We start from the raw sequence: 20467 nt of genomic DNA on the forward strand, positions 1-20467 counted from the left end.
CGTTGCCACGTCTTTTCTTTGTTGCCCGTTAAGCTGCCCAAACAGATCATCGGCAGATCATCTTGCTCTCTTTTTTTCCTGTCTATGCTGTGATCCATGTGTAGGCGGAGGAGCGTCACGGGAGCATCGAGGAGCGAATGAGACACTTAGAATGCCAGCTGGAGGAGAAGAACCAGGAGCTCCTTCGGGTGAGTCACCGTGGAGGCGTTGTTTCTGCTTGTCGTCGTTAACCAGGCTGCTACTCCTGCAGAAGCATGACAGCTTGATGCGACTGCAGCTGTTGAGACGTCTGATTTTCACTACATAACACATGACACATGGCGCAAATCAGTGTTTCACACATTCAGGATTGTAGAATCCTCAGGGATGCAAAAATATACTAGTAAGTTATGATTTGGAAAATATTATCTTTATTTTCTTATTTTACTAAAAACACACAAAAACAATTTGAACCATGAATTACAAAAGTTAGACGCTGCAAAACACATTTTTTTTCTAACTATCTCTGATTAAACACCTCCTTTTATAACCACTGGTATGCATTTTACATTTGTCCCAACAAAAAAGGGCAAAATTTAAACGTGTCAGTATTAACACCATAAATAGGTGAATGTGTTTTTTGCTTATTTGTATGCCAATAATGAAATTATTTGAGTTTATTCTTTCAGAAATTACACAAAAGGGATTTAAAAACAAACAATTTGTGAAAAACATTTTCTATCAATATGTTATTGAGGAGGTGTTACTTGTAAGCATTGCTTTACTTTCATTGTCCACAAGACAAACCACACAGCGAATATCTCAAAAGGGTTGTGCCTGTTTCTAAGAAAGATGTGGCCTTGATAGCTTGACATGTAACTCTTCTATTGTGTGTCCTTCCCTTCCAGGCTCGACAGAGGGAAAAGATGAATGAAGAGCACAACAAACGACTCTCAGACACAGTGGACAGACTCCTGACGGAGTCCAACGAACGTCTTCAGCTCCACCTTAAGGAGAGAATGGCAGCTCTTGAGGAGAAGGTTAAAGACAGGCACCCTTTGATGGGAAATCATCATTCTAACTTCTGTTCTTTGAACGCTTGAGGTTTTTTTTTTCTCTCTTGCTACAGAATCTATTAATCCAGGACTCAGAAGGTTACAGAAAACAGTACGAAGAGTCAATCCAAGAAAAAGTAGGTCATCAAATGATGATTACAACTTCAGAGAGAACTTTGTTATTATTATTTATTATATCACTATGTCACTTAGTTCTCAGCAATACGACAATAATCACTTTCACTTCTGATCAAATTGTTTCATCCAGACACAGCTGGCAGAGGAGATTGAGAAACTGAGATCAGAGCTCGACCAATTCAGGTTGAGGGCAGGCTCCCTCACAGAACCCACCCTGTCACGGTAGGTGCACTAAGGTTTGACTTATGGTTCATGAGTTTCTGCTCCCTATATGACTATGGAGCACTGGACCATTACAACCGTTCAGAACTGAAGTTGACTTCTCCCCCTTCCCTGCACCCTAAGATGTTGTCACTCTTTATAAAGCTTTCTGTTCTTGCAGGGCACATATGCCATTTGGATGTTACAACTTGCGAATGGCTAATCCTTATTCATTATTTTGACACAACAATTTCTGATTTCTTGATGTCAGATGAGTAAAAAAAAAAGATATCTTAAGCCATTGTTGGCATTGAACAGTTAGACTAAAGTTACCTTCATTATTTGGTTGAAAACTTTGTAACAAGCTGACTGCTTTTCTTAAATGGTCTTCATTGTTGGTAGTAAGCCAGCAAGCTGGATAAATATATGTCTTTTCTGGCTTTAAATAGCCCAGAGCAACAGTAAGTGTTGTAAGGAGGTGAAGAAACAGATCATAGCAGGCTGGAACGGGTGTCAGGTGTCCTATGTGACAGAAGAACTTCTGCTAGAATGAAGGGAAAAGTTTATAAGACAGTGGGGAGGTCAGCCATGATGTACAGATTAGAGATGGTGCTGCTAAAAAGAAGACAGGTAGCTGCGTTGGATGTGGCGGAAATGAAGATGTATTGGTTCTCTCTAGGAGTGACCAGGTTGGATAAGATCAGAGGAACATCAGAGGAACAGCCAAGGTGAGGTTTTTTGTAGACAAAGTTAAAGAGAGCAGACTTTGACGAATTGGACACGTCCAGAGGAGAGATCATGAATATATTGGTAATATGGTGTCGAGTAAGAAGCTACCAGGAAAAAGGGTAAGAGGAAGACCAAAGAAAAGGTGTATGGATGTAGTGAGGAAGACATGAGGCAGTTAGTGTTAAGAGAGGAGGGTGCAGAAGATAGGCTGACATGGAAAAAGATGACATGCTGTGGTGGTGACCCCTTATGGGGCAAGAATAAGCACCTGGTCTTAAGCAGCAGCTCTTAACCACTTTGAAACAATCTGCAATACTTTAGTGGCCTTTTAGACATTAAATTGACAAGCAAACTAGACAGAAAATACTTTTATTGTGAGTTTTGCAGACTGTGAGAATCACATAAAGCTATCTGCGCCTCTTCTTGTAATAAAACTTGCCAGTCTGGTGCTTCTCATAAAAGGATTCAAATAAAAATTAGTTTCAGTTCAGCGCAATTCTGGAGCACATAGTCAATTAGGCGAATACATAAAAACAAGATTGTTCCATGTCCAAGCATCGGTCAGTGTTTTAATGCCAACTGTTACAAAGCCATGCAGCAGACTGAAGTAGAAATGGATATTCTCAAAGCAATGGTTGTCTTCAGTTGTCTTTCTTTCTTTAGGTTCTGCAGACTGCACATTTTTATTCATCTCCATTACTTTGTGATGGTATCTAAGCTAAGATCACATAGACATTTAATCAAAGGCCAAAATGTGGTCAGCTATACAAAATCCTACCTAGATATTCTCTGTCACGCACTCATGCTATTTTATCTGACATTGAATCATTCTGAAATTCTGCTCTGGGCTGTTGTTAGATATGCTTGTATCACTGAACTCATATCAAATCTATCCACGGATGTTTTCTGACTTTCCTTTCATGCCATATGAGCTTCTTATTTTTACTGCACTAATGCATTGATAGTAGCACATACAGTAACATCCTTCATGGACAAACCAAGAGCGATGAGCCCTGATCTTCAAAGTGTATTTTCCACAATGGTACTCTTATGATAGCCATAGAAACATTAAACTTAATGACACACATATCTGCAATCCATCATCTCTGTTCTATCTTGTCTTTTACAATCTGATTCATGGCTTGAGCCACGTGTTTAATTGTAAGAGTGCATTGGGACAACCTGAGGTGTAATATTACTGATTAAAGTTCTTTCTCAGGTCTCATCTGGACACATCAGCTGAGCTCCGATTCTCGTTGGGATCTCTGGCTGAAACCCAGTCGGACCACTACCGGTCTGCCAAGGTCGTCCGACGACCAAGGAGAGGTCGAATGGGTCTGCGAGAAACCAAGGTGAGCCACAGAGGATGCCTTTTCTGATCTAGCAGGTTGGAAACACACGAAGGTAAGACTTGAAATATGTAGCTCTGTCTTCATAAGCCTTATCTCTGCAGGCGAAATCACTTGGGGAGCATGAATGGCGCTCACAGCAGCTCGGAGCTCTGGGAGGCCATCATTTTGAGAGCGACACGGAGATGTCGGACATCGACGACGATGACAGGGAAACAATGTTCAGCTCGATGGACCTGTTGTCACCTGGCGGCCACTCCGACGCACAAACACTGGCCATGATGCTACAGGAGCAGCTGGACGCCATCAACAAGGAAATCCGGTACAAGGAACACATCAGGATGTTAATTCCATAGAAAAGGCTTCATTTCCACACAAATGGAAGAGGAACTGTGGTATTGTGTGAGAAAGTCTGGAGTGGCAGAGAAGTATGTTAGAGCGGTGCAGGACATGTATGAGGACTGTAAGACAGTGGTGAGGTGTGCTGTAGGTGTGACAGAGGAGTTCAAGGTGGAGGTGGGACTGCATCAGGGATCAGCTCTGAGCCCCTTCTTGTTCACTATGGTGATGGACAGGCTGACAGACGAGGTTAGACAGGAATCTCCATGGACTATGATGTTTGCAGATGACATTGTGATCTGCAGTGAGAGCAGGGAACAGGTGGGGGAGAAGCTAGAGAGGTGGAGGTTTGTCCTTGAAAGGAGAGGAATGAAGGTTAGCCGCAGTAAGACAGAGAACATGTGTGTGCTTTTGAGTGCTCCCTAGCTCTACCTCTATCCATGGCCTATGAAGTCATATTTTATTTAAAAGTAATATTTCAGCATCGAATAACACAGCACATTGAGAAAAGGTTAGCTATTCATGCCACTAACTAAAGACTTAAATAAAAGGATCGCAGCAAAGCTTTTGAAATCCACTCTCTTATTAACAGTTGACATAAATGTAATTTTTACACAGATGTGCTAAAAATATGTTTCTTTACTACGGCAGGTAAAATTATTGGAATCAGTCAAGCTCATTTTCAGGTGTTGGGTGTAAAGATTTTTTTGTACTCTGTGAGCCAAAGCTTTTTCTTCTATGCAGACAAGGTTTTGGCAAGGCAATCTGCTTTTTGCTTGTTAATGCTGTAATTATCTTATGCTGATTTGTATTCATAACCCCAGGCGCAACCTAAATTCTTTATTTCGAGAGCTCTCAGTGTGCCTTTTTGCTCCTTGTTAATTTACATCTTCATCAACGGAAGCAGTACCACATTTCTTGCTAGAGAACTTAATTCAAATCTGTTGACGGATAAAGATCATAAATCGTAGATGTGTAGCAGTCTGCTAATTAAAAAGTTAGATTCTGGGTATTAAAGCTAATGACCTGACTTTTAGCCTTTTTATCGCCTTACGGAGGCCTAAATTAGTTTTCCTTAAACTGAAATCATTTAACAGTATTTATTAAGCATCAAAAGTCCACACAAGGTTTAGTCAGCAACAGTGATACTGATATCGTCACTGACTCCATTTACTGTCACACATGGCTAGAAACCTTCAAGACCGTAGGAGGTGTAGACCTACGGCTGACTTTCCCTGTCATGTCCTTTCTCTTCTCCTACAGGCTGATCCAGGAGGAAAAGGAGTCGACGGAGCTACGGGCAGAAGAGATTGAAAACCGAGTAGCCAGTGTCAGCCTGGAGGGCCTCAACTTGGCTCGAATGCACCACCATGGAGCCTCCATCACCGCCTCGGCCACCGCCTCCTCCTTGGCCTCCTCCTCCCCACCCAGCGGACACTCTACCCCCAAACTTGATCCTCGAAGCCCCACTCGCGATATGGAGCGAATGGGGGTGATGACGCTGGTAAGATAATAATATCACCAACCGCCACAAATATATCCTGATCTCTGGAAGGCACATCGACAATTTCACTAACTTTCACTCTAACTGCTAAAGGAGAAGTTTGAAAAAATAAAACAAGCAATGCAATTCAGAAATACAAATTTAAAGTACATGTTAACACAAACTATGCTAGGTCAAATAAAAATGACATCTTTCTAACCTATAGGGCTGTCAAGACAGACTGAAATTCCTTATCAATGCTTCAGAGATGTACTCTGTCTGTATCACAAGCAGAATCCAAATACTATCTATGCAACGTATGCAACTCAGTATGAACTTTTTTTTTTTAAATTTGTACTCTTTTCCTTAGTAAAGGGAGATAAAGAGTGTCTGATATATCTCGCTCACTTGTGTAGAAGGCGGTGTACCTTATGCTGAGTCGGGAATTGATGGCTGTTTTTTTGGATACATGAATAAAAGAGGAAAAGATTCTTTCAAACTAACTTTGTATCTTAAACTGAATAACTGAGTCATCTGACCCAATGTCAAAAAGATGATGTAGCATCCCTCAGAAGAGACAATAAAATTTTACATCTGGGTTCCTATCAAGGTCTATCCCATCAACTCAAGGCTAAAATACTCCAAATCCTCCCTCCATCACAGAGACACCTCCTGCCTCCAGAATGAATCTGAACAAAACAAGAGTGAAATGTTTTTTATTCCCAGAGGCTTTAAATGAACATGTCTTTGATTTTATTGATTGTAAAAATGAGCTGTGTGCTAATCCATCTTTATTGATTCCTCTGTATTGATCTCGGAATTGATGCTTGGCTATTGAGGAAAACCTTATGAGCATTTAATGGTGTATGATATTTATATGAATGAGCCAATAGTTTTTCATTATAACAACATGGAAACCTTTTTGTCCACATAGATTTCAATAATTTTCTTTTTTTTTTACCTCACCAGCCCAGCGATCTGAGGAAACACAGGAGAAAGGTATGTATATTAATACTATTATGTGTTCTAAACATGATAGTATGAAAGCACTAAAGTCATAGTTTGATAGCAGTAATATTGACACAATGGATAAATAAGGGATTGGTTTGTATTTCTCACATCTGATGTCATGTTTTCTGCCCTGATGACACAGATAGCAGCGGTAGACGAAGATGGCCGCGAGGACAAGGCCACCATCAAGTGTGAGACGTCCCCCCCTCCAACGCCACGCACAGTCCGAATGACACACACACTGCCAGCCTCCTCGCACAATGACTCACGAGGGTAGGTGTTAGCTGTGCAAAAGCTTCTTAAAGATGGACGGGCATAAGCCTTTTATTTAGCTGTAAATGCAATTGAATGAGAATCTTTAAATTTTGTAAATGCTCCACAACTAATTCTGTATAATAAGGTTCTGATGATGAGACACACCTTCAACCACAGGATGTAACAATATTAAAAAAGTTAAAAGCTTCAAAAAGTTGGTGAAAACACAACACTTTTACCAGGAATACCAAGATAATGAAAGGTTTTTTTGGAAAGTTTCATGAAATTCAAATGTATTTAAAACATTTCATCTTATTTTTTGTGCTTGTTTGTGTCCTCAGGATCATGGCTTCTCTGGAGGCAGAGGCCGGCACACTGAGTAGTGTAGCCAGCAGCTCAGACTCCCTTCACAAGCAGCCGAAAAAGAAGGGCATCAAATCCTCTATCGGACGTCTGTTCGGCAAGAAGGAGAAAGGCAGACTGGCACATCTGGCACATAGACATGTCATGGTGGATCCACAAGGTGGGTGCCTGAAATATGTTTCACATCAACTGCAATATGCTGACATTACAGCTATTCATTCATTCATTCATTCATTCATTCATTCATTCATTCATTCATTCAGTCAGTCAGTCAGTCAGTCAGTCAGTCAGTCAGTCAGTCAGTCAGTCAGTCAGTCAGTCAGTCAGTCAGTTCACCACAGAGACACAGACAAGCCTGCACGCACACACTCACTCCTACAGGAAATGTAGAACAGCCAATTAACCTGAACAGCTAGTGTATCAAAATTGGCGCGTTTTAATATATTTGATGGCTCCTAAATTCATTTCATGTGGAACCACGCGTAGAAGTAGATATGTTAATAAGAGGTACAGTTTTCCATTTGTTTTTGTCACAATTCAGATTATATTAATATTTCTGTTTCTCCTTCCATCCCAGCAACCATGATGGACTCAGACATGGCTGGCCAGGACATTGGCGGGGGCAAGCTGGGAACTCAGGCTGAGAAGGACCGCAGATTAAAAAAGAAGTAAGCAAAACCCATTGCCACCATTAAAAATCTATTACACCTCAATATAATGGCTATTTATCATATTTAGGGGAAACAGCATGTTATGAAATCACCCAGCTTTATTTTTATATATTTCAACACTATCTTAGAGAGGATAGTCCGGTCAGATCTTGGACACAAAGACAGAGGGTCCACATCTGTTATTTACTTTATCTCTATTCCTCTCATCTGTAGCGTATGTAGTGGTATAACGCACATCGGTCGATAGATAGTAGGAGCTGGATCACTATCCTGGAGAAGAGATCAGCCTCAGTTATCCAGAGGCAACGTCAAATTCAAACTATTGATTCTGGCTGAAGAAAACGGTTAAGCTACTTTGCCAGTTTGAAAGCTAGAGATGTCCGTTTCCTAACCCGCCCCCCCCATAGATCACACTCACTGACAGATCTGGGTGTGTGTCCCTCCTGCAGAACATTAAGTTCCAAATCAAATCTCTCAACAGGAGTGTTACAGACTATGTGTGTGCGTGCGAGCGTGTCCATGTGTGTGTGTGTGTGTGTGTGTGTGTGTGCGCGCATTTGCCATGCTCCAGTGCCAAATGATGAATGTCATTTGCTCAAAGTGCACATCGAGTTGCCATGACCAATAACTTTGCCTCCCATGTAGTCGGTCAATAGAGAGTATTGTTCGTGGTATGTTGACAAATGTGTTGTTTTCTTCCTCCACTGCACCGACTTCTTCATAGCGGTGTCCGGGATTACGGCCACACCACCACCTTGCATCTTGGCGCCTCTTCCACGCTGCATGCCATTAAGCTGCCTGCACTATATTCCATGTCAGCATCTTGATCGATCAATACCGCTGTGGTCTCATTGTCCGTGTGTTGTTTTTTGTTGTTTGTTTTTTTGTTTGTTTGTTCTTCTTTTTCTTCGAGAGGTAACGACAGTATTTCTGAATGTATCTGAGCATTATGAATGTAAGCCCATGGAGAGAGTCTTGCTGTGTTTCAGTGCTTTTCTCATTTCCTCTGCTGCACGAGATGTTGGTCAGGACTGTTTTGTAGATGACTGGTCTACAGATGCTTTCGTAAACGAGTGCCCATTGTGAGACATGCGTGTGTGTGTGTGTGTGTGTGTGTGTGTGTGTGTGTGTGTGTGTGTGTATGTGTTTTTGTTCAGAGCCGTTTAATTGCCTATTAACTCATTAACATTTTGTGTACTTTTGTCTCCCCGTCGCTCCCTCTCTCTCTCTTTGCTCTCTGACTCTCTCTTCTCTTACCCTTCCTCTCCCTCTCATCATCCTCTGACTCTAACAAAAGCGGGTAAGTTGTGAGGATGTATAACTGACCTCCTGGATATGACCATTGTCTCAGCCATATTGCCCTGTCTGCCATCTCTCCTGTCTGTTCGCCCATCCGTCCTTGCCAAGAAAAAGACCAGTGCCAAACCTGACGTCTCTTATCTTTTTTATCTATCTATTCTTCATGGCTGTTAATGACACCACTGCTTTCTTTCTTTCTTTCTTACTTTCTTTCTTTATTCATTTACCATTTGAAAATGTTTCTTACCCCCCTTTTTACAGTTCAAATGGCAGCTGCATCCATGGCAGGACAGAGAATGTGCCTCTTCTAATACCGGGGCCCTGTTTATTACACCTTCCTCTCCGTATATGTGTCTCTATCTGTGTGAAATAACCAGCTTCAACATCTGGTTATGGGAATGTCAAATGTTATTTTTGTTTGTATGATTTGTCATAACTGTTTCCTTACTTCCCTTTCCCAGCTATGTTCAGTGGGTGTATTTCTTCATGAATTAGATCTGACCTGAACATAAAACATGGGTTCTGTATCCATGTGCTGGATAGATAAGAGAGTTATTGTACCTGGTTGTGTCTGGATGAACACACTTCCTCTGTCCATCTAGGCTTGTGTATGTCATGTATGCTGTGTTTAAGTGCCCTTTCAATGTACTGAGGCCTTCAACGCTGGGAGCGTTACATGAATCATATTTATTACAAGCCCTCTCTTTCCATATGTCAACTTCTTTGATGGCATACTCAGGGAATGGGTTGCTTTTTTGTTTTTTGTTTTTTTTATGAAATGTCTTCACGAAACTAAAACTGTATTATTTTTGGAATGCTAGAGCGAGTGTGTTCGTTTGTCTGGCTGCTTGAGTTCTCTGTGTGTGTCAGAGTGTGGTAGGATACAACACAGCACAAATAGCTCTGTGCAGGCCAGGAGCTTCCATTTCCAGCTTTTTGCCAATTTACATCACGCCGAGTAAATCTGCACCGCCACTCCGAACAGCTTTCAGAGTGGGGCAAAGCAAAATAACACTCACCTCTCTAAAGTTACCAAAATAAAACATGGAACACAGTGACAAAGTTACTTGAAAAAAAACAACTGCGTAAACAGAAAAGTAGCAGAGAGAGCTGCAGCTCTCTCAACAGGACAAGATCTGAAATGCTGAACTTGGATGGGGATAATTGTGCCTATATTAGCTTTATTCATAAGATACTGTAGCACAGTCCCCTCACGGTGTTGTATTTGAACCAAAAGTACACATATAATACCTGTAATATTGTTTAAATTAGTTATTGTATTAAATGTTTACATAATATTAAAATTATAATAAAATCTGACTGCAATATGTATCTAAAATATGTTTTATTGTTTTACTCATGGCCTTAAATTTCACGAAATAATAAAATATATCATGTAGTTGAGAGAACATGCGATAAGGACACATGTTAATATCAGGATTAAGGACGTGCTGAACGTTGTGAGTGAATGCTCTCATGAATACAAAGCTTGTATGTGAGTGTGTGTCTGTGAGTTTAGCTACAGTTGTGTGTTGTGCTTTCTGGCAACAATGACGTGAATGATAAAACGGACCTTTTCAGTGATGTGTACAGACTGGTCTGGGAGATAAAATGTGAGCAGTACTGAACTAGACACATGCAGTTCTGTCCACCTTATAATTTATGGGATTTGTGAGGATGAGAAAGAATCAGAGAGGGTGTTATGTTTCATCAGAGCAAGCAGGTTTGTGTTTCTTATGATGTTAAGTACATGTGTTCATTCAAGGTATCCTCTGTCCCTCAACTCTCAGACACGAGCTACTGGAGGAGGCCAGGAGAAAGGGTTTACCTTTCGCCCAATGGGATGGTCCCACAGTCGTAGCCTGGCTTGAGGTAAGAGATTTTATTGGTGGATTTTTTGTTGCAAATGAACTCCACTTAACCAAGGTGCAAGAGTTTTGCCATTCTTGCTCATATTTCCATTTTACTCAGTCAAAGTTACGTTTTTATAATTACTTAAGTTAGCATAAATGCCATTTTTGCTATGAAATATCTTAAAAAAGCCATGAGAGACAAGTGAGTGGAAAAAATTTATTTGGCTAAAACACAAAAAAAAAAAAGTTTCGGCAAATGGAATAGTATAGCTAATAAAACAACGAAATTCAGAAAGGAGATGAAAATACAACTATCAATTAAACAAACTCAACATCCTTTCCTTCTTTGTCTCTTCCTCTCTGCGTGGTCAAGCTCTGGTTGGGAATGCCTGCCTGGTATGTAGCGGCGTGCCGCGCCAATGTGAAAAGTGGAGCCATCATGTCGGCCCTGTCCGACACTGAGATCCAAAGGGAGATCGGTATCAGTAACCCTCTGCACCGGTTAAAGCTCCGACTGGCCATCCAGGAAATGGTCTCCCTCACCAGCCCCTCGGCCCCGCCCACCTCAAGAACTGTGAGTTGTAAAGAAAATAGTGAATGCAGACTGGAATTTTAGTCATACTAACTTCTCCCCAAAGTTGATCAGGAGGTTTTGGGAAATTTCTTTAGTCATTTTATTGATGGGAAATACAATCAGATGTCTGTTCAATAGAAAAGTCCTTGTAGCCTGTTAGCTTAGTTCACTGCAAAGACAGAAAAAGAGGTGAAAACAGCTGGCCTGGCCACACTTCTAGAAATTTGAAATGAATCAACCGCCCAGCAACCCAACCCATACAAATATTCATTTATATTGGTTAATTTGCCTTTATGCGAAGCTAACAGGGTTGCTTTTTCTCAAATTGGCATCACTTTTCTCATAGAACAAAGTGAAACCATTTGGCCAAAAATGTTGAAATAGTTCCTTTCACAAAAAATTAAGTCTGGCAAGGCTAGAATGATACCTTGATCTCCAATTAAAACTACCACTTTGACCTTTTGTTTGCATCAATCTATTTTTATTTTGCCAGAATTACTGTTTAAAAATAAGAAATGCTAGCCTCCAGATCTATTCTGACAAATGTTTGTATGACTGAATTTCTTCTCTGCCAACATGCACGCCTGCGGATATGAGTGATACATGTGTTGGCGATTAGCAAACATAGTTGCTCGGTGAATACAGACAGAATACATTTTTCTGTCATTAATATCTTGACAATTTTAAATCTTTGTCTTTATGATGAGTGGATGTTATAGCGGGAGTCATTGCTCCCGTGTGTCCTGTTATTTAGCCCTGCAATTATTCTAGACGAGTCCCTTTCATAATTCCCTCCTGTCACAATAATTGCATAGACTCTGCTGTTCCTTAACGACAGTGATTGTTCACACCGCAGAACAAGACTAATAGCTTTTATGATGATGGTGCACAAACAATACAGGTCATATATCACAAAGACATGAAAAGTTTTGCACTGTTTCATAAACCCAACTGAGAATATTCATTAAATTTAGGGTTTTTTCATCTCAGTGCTATCTAAGCAGTGCTATCATTGTACCTCCTATGCGTTTTCTCTTCAATCTGTTGTAAAATAACACCAGCATTACGCTTTTATCTCCTAATTCCTCTTTATCTCACCCTGCCATCTAACACTTAGCTCCATTTCCACACCTCATGAAGCTTTCATTACAGAGCATGCAACTCAACATGTCCAATCACAAACTCCTACCAAGTGTGACGGGCCCGTCGTCACACTTTCCGACTCAACAGAGGGGATTAATAGACCTTTTAAAAATGGTGGAATGTGTATGACATGAAGGAAACTGAGAGGCTAACAGATTGGTTATTTTGTGTCTTCCGCTACGATCATATCCTCTATCCTTGCGGTGGATAGGAGCGGTCCACTCTTCAGAGTCATTAAATGAGCCTGAGAAGGAATTTCCATTTAGCCATTAAGTTGAACTTAAAGCCATGTGTAAACAGCTAAGCGCCGATAGCATGGTGTCAGTGTAGAATTAAAGGTGTTGGGTATATCCCTGTCATTAAGGAGAATGAGAGTACAGTCTTATGACAATGTAAATTGTAGGGGTTTTTTTTCTTTTATCAGGTTGCAGCAAATGCAGAGGAGGTTCGGTTTGCTCCAATTGTAACTTAACACAACTCTAGTACATCTGATTTTTTAAAAAAAGAGACAGGGGTAACGGGAGAATATCACAGGCTGCATGTGGTGAGTCTTCCTATCATGAAAGACAGAAGCAGCATGGCTGCTGAAATCCATTCAGATTGTTTTTTTTCTGGCTCACGACAACTTGAACTGCTGCTAAGGTAACAGCAAGGTTTCAAAATAAAAGCCAGCATTCTTTAAATGAAGTTTATTTTTAGGCATCACTGGAGGAAATCATCCCAGATTTGTTAAAAAAATAAGTAAATATTAATCACAGCCCTGGATGCGTTGTAAACACCTTTTGTGTTCATGGGAATATGGTTTTGGAGATCCCTCAGCATTGAAAATGGTAGGGATGAGTAATGTGGGGTTTGTGTGTGGTAACAGTGCTAATTTATTCAGTCCTCATTGTTCTGCATGCTAGCTGTTTGTTGTGTGTGTCATCCGTACTGTATGCTGAAACTGGAATGTCGTGTGTTGTGTTTGTGTCCTCTTCATACGCCCTTTGACCCCTGGTGGGTTTGGGGGACCAGTTCATGATCTGACTGTGATGCTATAACACTATTGGCTTACAGTGGTGCTGCTCTTCTTCTTTAACACTGCTTGCCCCTCCTTCCGGACTACCTCTACTACCCACCCTGCTGCTGCTCTGTCTCTTGGGTTCTGCCCCTCGTAGCCATCTGGCAATGTATGGGTGACCCATGAGGAGATGGAGACCATGGCAGCCCCTTCCAAGACGGTCAGTTCACTTGTGTTCTCTTCATCGTCTTCCTTTTCCTTTTTCTGTCAGTCGTCTGTGTTTTAGTATGAGTGGATGCTGCAGGATGAGAGATCTGGGTGGTGACTGGTTCAGAAGGCATGTGTCGTTTACCTCCTTTCCTGTTCTGTCAGCATCTTAGGAATTAAAAAGTTACAGGAGCCTTCATCAAGTAATTCTGATTGTTATTATATGTTTACACCCTATATACTGCAGATTTAGTCTGAAGGTCACATGGGTTCATGTTCGGACTTACTATGTTATTTCTGCCTGAGTATAAAACAACACAAAACTTACCACAAACCAGATCTCACCATAAATAAAGTCTATTTTGCTTCTTCAGGTTAGCTTGAGTTGGAATTTCCAAAGCAGCACTTCTGATGTGCAGCCATGTTTATTCTCTTAAATCCTTGTCAATCTGTTTCTAACAGGTTTTTTTTATTTAATTATGTGTCATGAAGGACAGTTAATTAGTCATCATCGCTACATTTTATTTGGTATTATAAATTAGCTTCATTAGTATCTTTATCTTGCAGAAATACAAATTCATGTTCATGTTGTCGCTTTTACTTGACAGCACTTACCACCAATTTCTCCATTCTAAGGCATTGCTGAGAATAATTTCAAATCACTCAGAGACCACATACGCCTGTGACACCTGTGCAAATGCAAAGTAGTTTCCTCGCGCTAAAAGCCCTTTCAGCTATTTAATTTGTCTCTGAAAGAAGACAAGAGTGTACTCCTTGGCACAACACATGCAATTAATTTAGTATCACCTCGAGGAGATCCACAATTACTGTAGTTGCATCGCTCAACTCTAGGGTGATGTCAATATGATGACGTCTCTTTGACTTTGATTAGCCTCATGTCCAGATTAAGTAATATTACCATATTCCTCATTCTGATGCATATGTATGGAATTTATTTATGAGACACAGAGTCTGCATTTTCCTAATGACATATTGGTGCCTCTTGTTAATATTATATATTTTATGTTCTGGATTGGATTATAATCCCAATTTAGACTATAATTCTAATTTGGTTCAGGTTATTTTTTCCAGTTTGTTCACGACAGTGGCAAAATGTTTGGACAAAAAAAATTCCCCTAAAAAATTGAAAAAGCGACCCAAACTCTACATCCAGACCAGAATACGTTTCAAATTGTCCATCACCACACACAATTTCAAAAGAACCCACTGTCAACTTTTCAAAGAATCAAACTATTCTGCTTGACGTAGTTATAATGCAAGGGAGGTACCATACTTGGAGAACTGCTTGGGATCACTTGTTATCTCATTCATTTTTAACTTGCACAGGTAATCCTTTTATTCCTTGCTTAAGGGTTTGTTCAGTTCAGGCTACTCTGTTGAAATGTAGCAGAGGCTGGAAAGAAGAAATGTCATCAACTCCTTTACAACCAAACACAACTTTTGGCAGAAGAAACCCATTTAGCAGGATGTCTTTGTGACAATTATTGGACTGTGAGCCTGAAACTAAAATCAAGCATGGATTATCATTACTTACCTGGTGCATTTACCTGGTTGCAGCCACTGGATTTACTGAATCTTCTTCTTTTTCCCTTTTAATTGTGTTTCAATCAGAAGTCACAGTCTGACGAGGGGAGCTGGGCACAGGTGAGAGGAAACTCAGGTTATATTTTAGAATGAGGATGGAAATGCATCCACTAATAGATTGGTTTCCTCTCACATCTTCTCTCTCAGACTCTAGCTTATGGCGACATGAACCATGAGTGGATAGGAAATGAGTGGCTGCCCAGTCTAGGACTACCTCAGTACCGCAGCTACTTCATGGAGTGCTTGGTGGACGCCCGCATGCTGGACCACCTCACAAAGAAGGACCTGAGGGTGCACCTCAAGATGGTAGACAGCTTCCACAGGTACGTAACTACCTCAGATTCCTGTGTGATTTATATTTACATCGTCTAATGACGGTCATTTTGACTTAGGGCCTGCAAGTTAAAGTATTTCAGGGTTTTTCTTGTGTGATTTTCTGACACCAGAACAAGTTTACAATATGGCATCATGTGTTTGAAGAAGCTCAACTATGACAGGAAGGAACTGGAGAGACGCAGGGAACACAGCCAGCATGAAATGAGAGGCAAGCTTACCCAAAAATAGAAGCAATCAACATAAAAATCCGAGATGCAGCGAATGAAACATTCTGTACGTACGTGTGTGTGTGTGTGTGTGTGTGTGTGTGTGTGTGTGTGTGTGTGTGTGTGGGTGTGGGTGTGGGTGTGGGTGTGTGCAGACGTACTGGTGTGGAGTAATGAGCGGGTCATCCGCTGGGTGCAGAGCATAGGCCTCAGGGACTACGCTAATATCCTGCTGGAGAGTGGTGTGCATGGAGCGTTGGTGGCCTTGGATGACAACTTTGACTACAGCAGCCTGGCGCTACTCCTCCAGATCCCCAACCAAAACACTCAGGTATAAAAACAAAAACTTCTTCAAATTTCCAAAACAGAAAAAAAGTGTTGGATAGTAAGAAAAAGGTTTTGAGTTTGAACTAAGGATAGACCCAAGTTTGCCAAAAATGAGAGGCAAGTCAGCGCGTTTGTCTTCTTTAAAGATTTCAAAGCGCAATATGGGCCTAGTACATTATCTATCAGCAGCTCTAGTTGAAAAGTAAATGTATGCTGATCACAGCCTTCAAAAAGCTGCTCGACTCTAAATCAGAACATGCAGATCGGCCAACTGTCACTCTGGCAGGTTGCCCTGTGAATTTCCACTCTTCATCCCATCTATAAACAGGCAAAATGGGTATTCAGCGCAAATAACGTAATATGTCAGCTGCCTCTGTTGTCATTCTGCTAAAAATAGCTGGCCTCATTCAAATCGGGACGTGTTGCACTTTGGGTTTTTTTTTTTTTATCCTCAGGCACGTCAGATTCTGGAGCGAGAGTACAATAATCTCCTGGCGCTGGGCACTGACAGGAGACTGGATGAGGTGAGCTCAACCCTTGCCAATAAAACAGACGGCCCACTCATATTAATATTCAGCATAATTAGTTTAATAGCAAGTACTTTAGTTTCCATGCTAAACTATGTGTCTTAAAATCATTAGTTATAATTCCCGGAATTATTTCTGTTCATTCAACTATCTTTGTCCGTCTCCTGTCCATCAGTGTGACGACAAAGACTACAGAGGTCCATCGTGGAGGAGACAGTTCCCACCCCGAGACGTTCATGGTATAAGTATGATGCCCGGATCGGCAGAGACGCTCCCTGCCGGATTCCGTCTCACCACGACGTCCGGTCACTCCAGGAGACTGCCCCCTGAGGGTGAGCATACGTCACTGCACCTCATTGCCCGTGTGTCGCTTCTGTTCACCCACTCACAGATTATTTCAATACCACTCGGTGATATTTTGAATGGTACATCAGATTTCCAGAAATGAGATGAAAGCAACCACAAGTGAGCGCAGGAGTTGCTGCTCCTCGCTGTGTTGTGATGATTTTTCTTGTTCTTTCTGGCGGCTGCTCTGCAGTCCTCTATGAGGCGCTGGATGACAGTCCTGACGACATGTATTTGGATTGGTTCCAAGGTCAGATATGTCCCTCTGAAGGTCCTGGGCTTGTTGGCCCATCATGTATTATGTATTAATATTCTACATATTCTCCCTCCTCCTCTTCTCATGGTCTCTGTTGACCTGTCTTCTGTATCCCTCCTTTTATTTGTGCTCTCTCTCTCTCTCTCTCTCTCTCTCTCTCTCTCTGTTACTCTTGAGTTTCTCTCTGATACCCAACTGCAAGGGTGTTGTTTTGCAGATTTGCAAAATTGTCATGTTCAGTCACCCTGGTGGTAAATGCTAGGTGCTCAAGTTATGGATTAGGACCCATGCTTGCTGGTCCAACCCTTGAAGTTTCAGTGATAAAGCAGCAAAAAAAAAAGGTGTCTGAGTGGTGCTTTATAAGTCGGTCTGAATGAGGAGGTTTAGACATCCTGGATGTCTCAGAGATTTAATCTGTGTCATGACTCATCCCTCTGTTGTTAAAGGAGGACGCTGGCTGAAGTAAGCTTTCATTAAAGGATAATTCTGGATCATTACAACTTCCTTAGGCCATCTTTTCAATTTATTCTGATAACGACGTGCCCAATGTGATTGATGAGATCTGCGAACATGGCAAACAACAACTCAAACAATTAAACCACATTTAGATAACACTCTGTGTAGGGGAGAAAGAGAGCACATTAAAAACTTTGGAAAATCTATTTTTACAACTAGACATTTAGACTAAGATGTTATTTTGCAGGTTTAAAATCTTTGTGATAATGTGTCTAAATCAGTTCCTTCTTTTAGTGCACACCCAGGTCTCAGCAATCACCTTCAAAGTTATTGGTGTAATTGGAACGATGGGCAGAACCTGACAAAATGTTCACTCACTGACTAGTTATGTGGCTTTCACCTGTTTGAAACTGTCTTTAAGAGATTTAGTTTGCATGTTCAAACTTGTGCATTTTTAAGCCTCGTTTCCACTGAACATGAAGTCACCTGAACTACTTCAACTCCCTGAGCTACCTAAATCTACAGAGAAAGAAGCACCAAATAGCTGAAAATGTGGTCCTTAAATTGACAGAACTTTTGCTTCCAGGAATCAACTGCGAAGCCAAATATCCACGCTGTAATATCCTAGTAATTATCCTTTAAGAGGATGCAGAGCATATTGGCAGCTTCGTCTTATTCCATCCAAGTTGTGATGCATGACTGGAAATCATCCGTGTGCATCGGTCAATGTTCTCCTCTAACAAGATGCTCCTGATGGTGCTGAAATGGCCTCCCTGTGTCCCCCTGTCTATTAACTGTACTCCCTGGTTTGTGACATCCACAGTACACCCAAAAACCTCGTCACTGGTGTCGATCCACTCAAACATCCAAATGCCCTTTGAGTGCACGATACGACAACTTGACAGTACTTGTACAAGGACAGTGTTTTGCTTGTGATCTGGCTGATCTTGTGGCACGTGGTTGAGGTGTTGAACAAGTGGAGGAATGTTGCCTCCTCACTTTGGTTTCATTTAATAACGAAGCGGCTTTGAAAGATGTCTCTATCTCGCTGTCTCCCCCTACAGTTGGACCCTCAGCGGTGCAGCGGCTGGACAGCTCCACGGTGAGAACCTACTCCTGCTGAGAGGAGGAAGAGAGGGACCTTAAACTGTACGCTGTATGTAACACAATAGATTCTCGCTCTGTCAAACACTAAGCTTTCAAAGGAAGCACTTTTCTGGATGAAAGAAAAGAGGGAGAAAAAATTGGTCTCATCTGCTTGGTGTTGCCAGGTAGCTGTGATGAAGTGATAGAAGACATTACATTTATAACACTATTATGATTGGCCAAGGTTCCTAGAAATTGTCTTTGTGAGACTTTTGCAGATTACAAAGTAAGAGTTACACAGCGGAGTGCAGTGACAAATTCTGATTACATCCTTTGCCTGTTTTGCATCTTTCAAATGTCTAAAGGCTTTACTATTATGTGCTGTGAATGTGAATTTGTTGGTCTTATGACTTTAAATATTCACTTTATACCATGTTAATATAGTTATTTGTAACACTGAATAAATGATGAGATCAGCCTCATATCCGTCCAGAGAATAAAGTCAGAGGTCGGCCAAAGGACTCAAGATCCCAAACCTGACAGATTCAGCATCAAAATGTTTTGTCGTTAAACAGCAAAAAAAGCTGGTTCAATATCTCCTCCTACTTATCACTAATCACATCTCTCAGTATCCACACAAAGGTGTAACAGAAAATGTTGTTGTTCCAGCATCACCGCCAGCCTCCACGAAGCAATAAGGTTAGAGGCACAGCAGACAGATAATAATGATAAAGTGCTGTGACTGGGGGTTGTCATATGAGTGTTAGGAAAATAAATGAGGTTAGGGGAGATTAAAAGGAAGTAAAAGCAGAGGGTTTGACTCAGTGAGGGGAAAGTGTAGGAGTTATACCTTCATAATGTTATGATTCCCAAACATTTCCTCATCTTGTGCAATACCCCACAGCCTGTTTAATACTTTCCTCAGCTTAATTTTATGAGCACACCCACTCAGCACAAAAAAGAAGTACAATGCGAAGTGAGTGCAAAACATTGATCTCTGCTACAGTACATGTGTATAAGAAACTGATTTAATTGATCCATCTGCTGCAGAGTCCTAAGCTGCTGTTGTCATCATCCCATATTTATGTATTTCAGATTCATCTTTTTTTAAGATTATGAGTCCAAAACTTTCACCGTACAAGTAGTTATACAGCTGGTGTGGACAGCTTCTCTGATCGACACTGATGCTAATCTTTTATGTTAGATGCATAAGACTGATGACTTCAAAATATCATCAGCGTACACAATCTGCACGGCATTAATGTCTTACAAAGGTTTAAGGGTGTTGCTATGTGCAACATTAAGACAGACTATTAACTGATGTTTCTTTTCTGAGAATATCATCCATCGTGTTGAGGAATGATGAATAGTAATGTCACAAAGATTCAAGTTGTTCTTCAGAAGTCAAATCAGCTATGTTATAAATAGTTCCAATAAAAGCTAAAATTATTTCAAACTTTGGATAAATTGATCGGTTGATCAATAGTACTAACCGACTGACCATTTTGATAATCTAATTGTAGTTTTTTGAGCCAAAAATAACAGATATTTACCTTCAGACATCTTTGATGTGAGATTTTGCTTTTTTTCTCGTCAATTATAACAAATTAAAAGACATTGGGTTTTTAGACAGAAGAGAAATTGTTATGAAAATTTTTTTTTAACTTTGTAGAC

The 20467-nt window shown here is 40.9% G+C and overlaps 1 protein-coding gene across 5 annotated transcripts in view; it reads left to right on the forward strand.

Annotated features, from left to right (window-relative positions):
* The window catches only part of ppfia2 (PTPRF interacting protein alpha 2), a 124529-nt gene that overhangs the window by 102185 nt on the left and 1877 nt on the right, over positions 1-20467 (forward strand). For 2 of the 5 annotated variants that reach the window (XM_068306651.1, XM_068306652.1), the window contains 22 exons: positions 105-188; positions 888-1019; positions 1109-1171; positions 1303-1394; positions 3322-3454; positions 3556-3773; positions 5054-5294; positions 6243-6272; positions 6427-6557; positions 6881-7062; positions 7480-7570; positions 10663-10744; positions 11099-11299; positions 13600-13662; positions 15282-15314; positions 15402-15577; positions 15701-15798; positions 15952-16127; positions 16579-16647; positions 16826-16982; positions 17189-17245; positions 18772-18863. In XM_068306651.1, the coding sequence (XP_068162752.1) occupies positions 105-188; positions 888-1019; positions 1109-1171; positions 1303-1394; positions 3322-3454; positions 3556-3773; positions 5054-5294; positions 6243-6272; positions 6427-6557; positions 6881-7062; positions 7480-7570; positions 10663-10744; positions 11099-11299; positions 13600-13662; positions 15282-15314; positions 15402-15577; positions 15701-15798; positions 15952-16127; positions 16579-16647; positions 16826-16982; positions 17189-17245; positions 18772-18830 (2568 nt within the window). In that variant the 3' untranslated portion in view covers positions 18831-18863. The remainder of the gene's footprint in view (positions 1-104; positions 189-887; positions 1020-1108; positions 1172-1302; positions 1395-3321; positions 3455-3555; positions 3774-5053; positions 5295-6242; positions 6273-6426; positions 6558-6880; positions 7063-7479; positions 7571-10662; positions 10745-11098; positions 11300-13599; positions 13663-15281; positions 15315-15401; positions 15578-15700; positions 15799-15951; positions 16128-16578; positions 16648-16825; positions 16983-17188; positions 17246-18771; positions 18864-20467) is intronic. The other 3 variants (XM_068306654.1, XM_068306655.1, XM_068306650.1) reach the window with 2 other exon arrangements.

Source organism: Antennarius striatus, chromosome 22 (assembly GCF_040054535.1).
Source record: "Antennarius striatus isolate MH-2024 chromosome 22, ASM4005453v1, whole genome shotgun sequence".
Taxonomy (NCBI): domain Eukaryota; kingdom Metazoa; phylum Chordata; class Actinopteri; order Lophiiformes; family Antennariidae; genus Antennarius; species Antennarius striatus.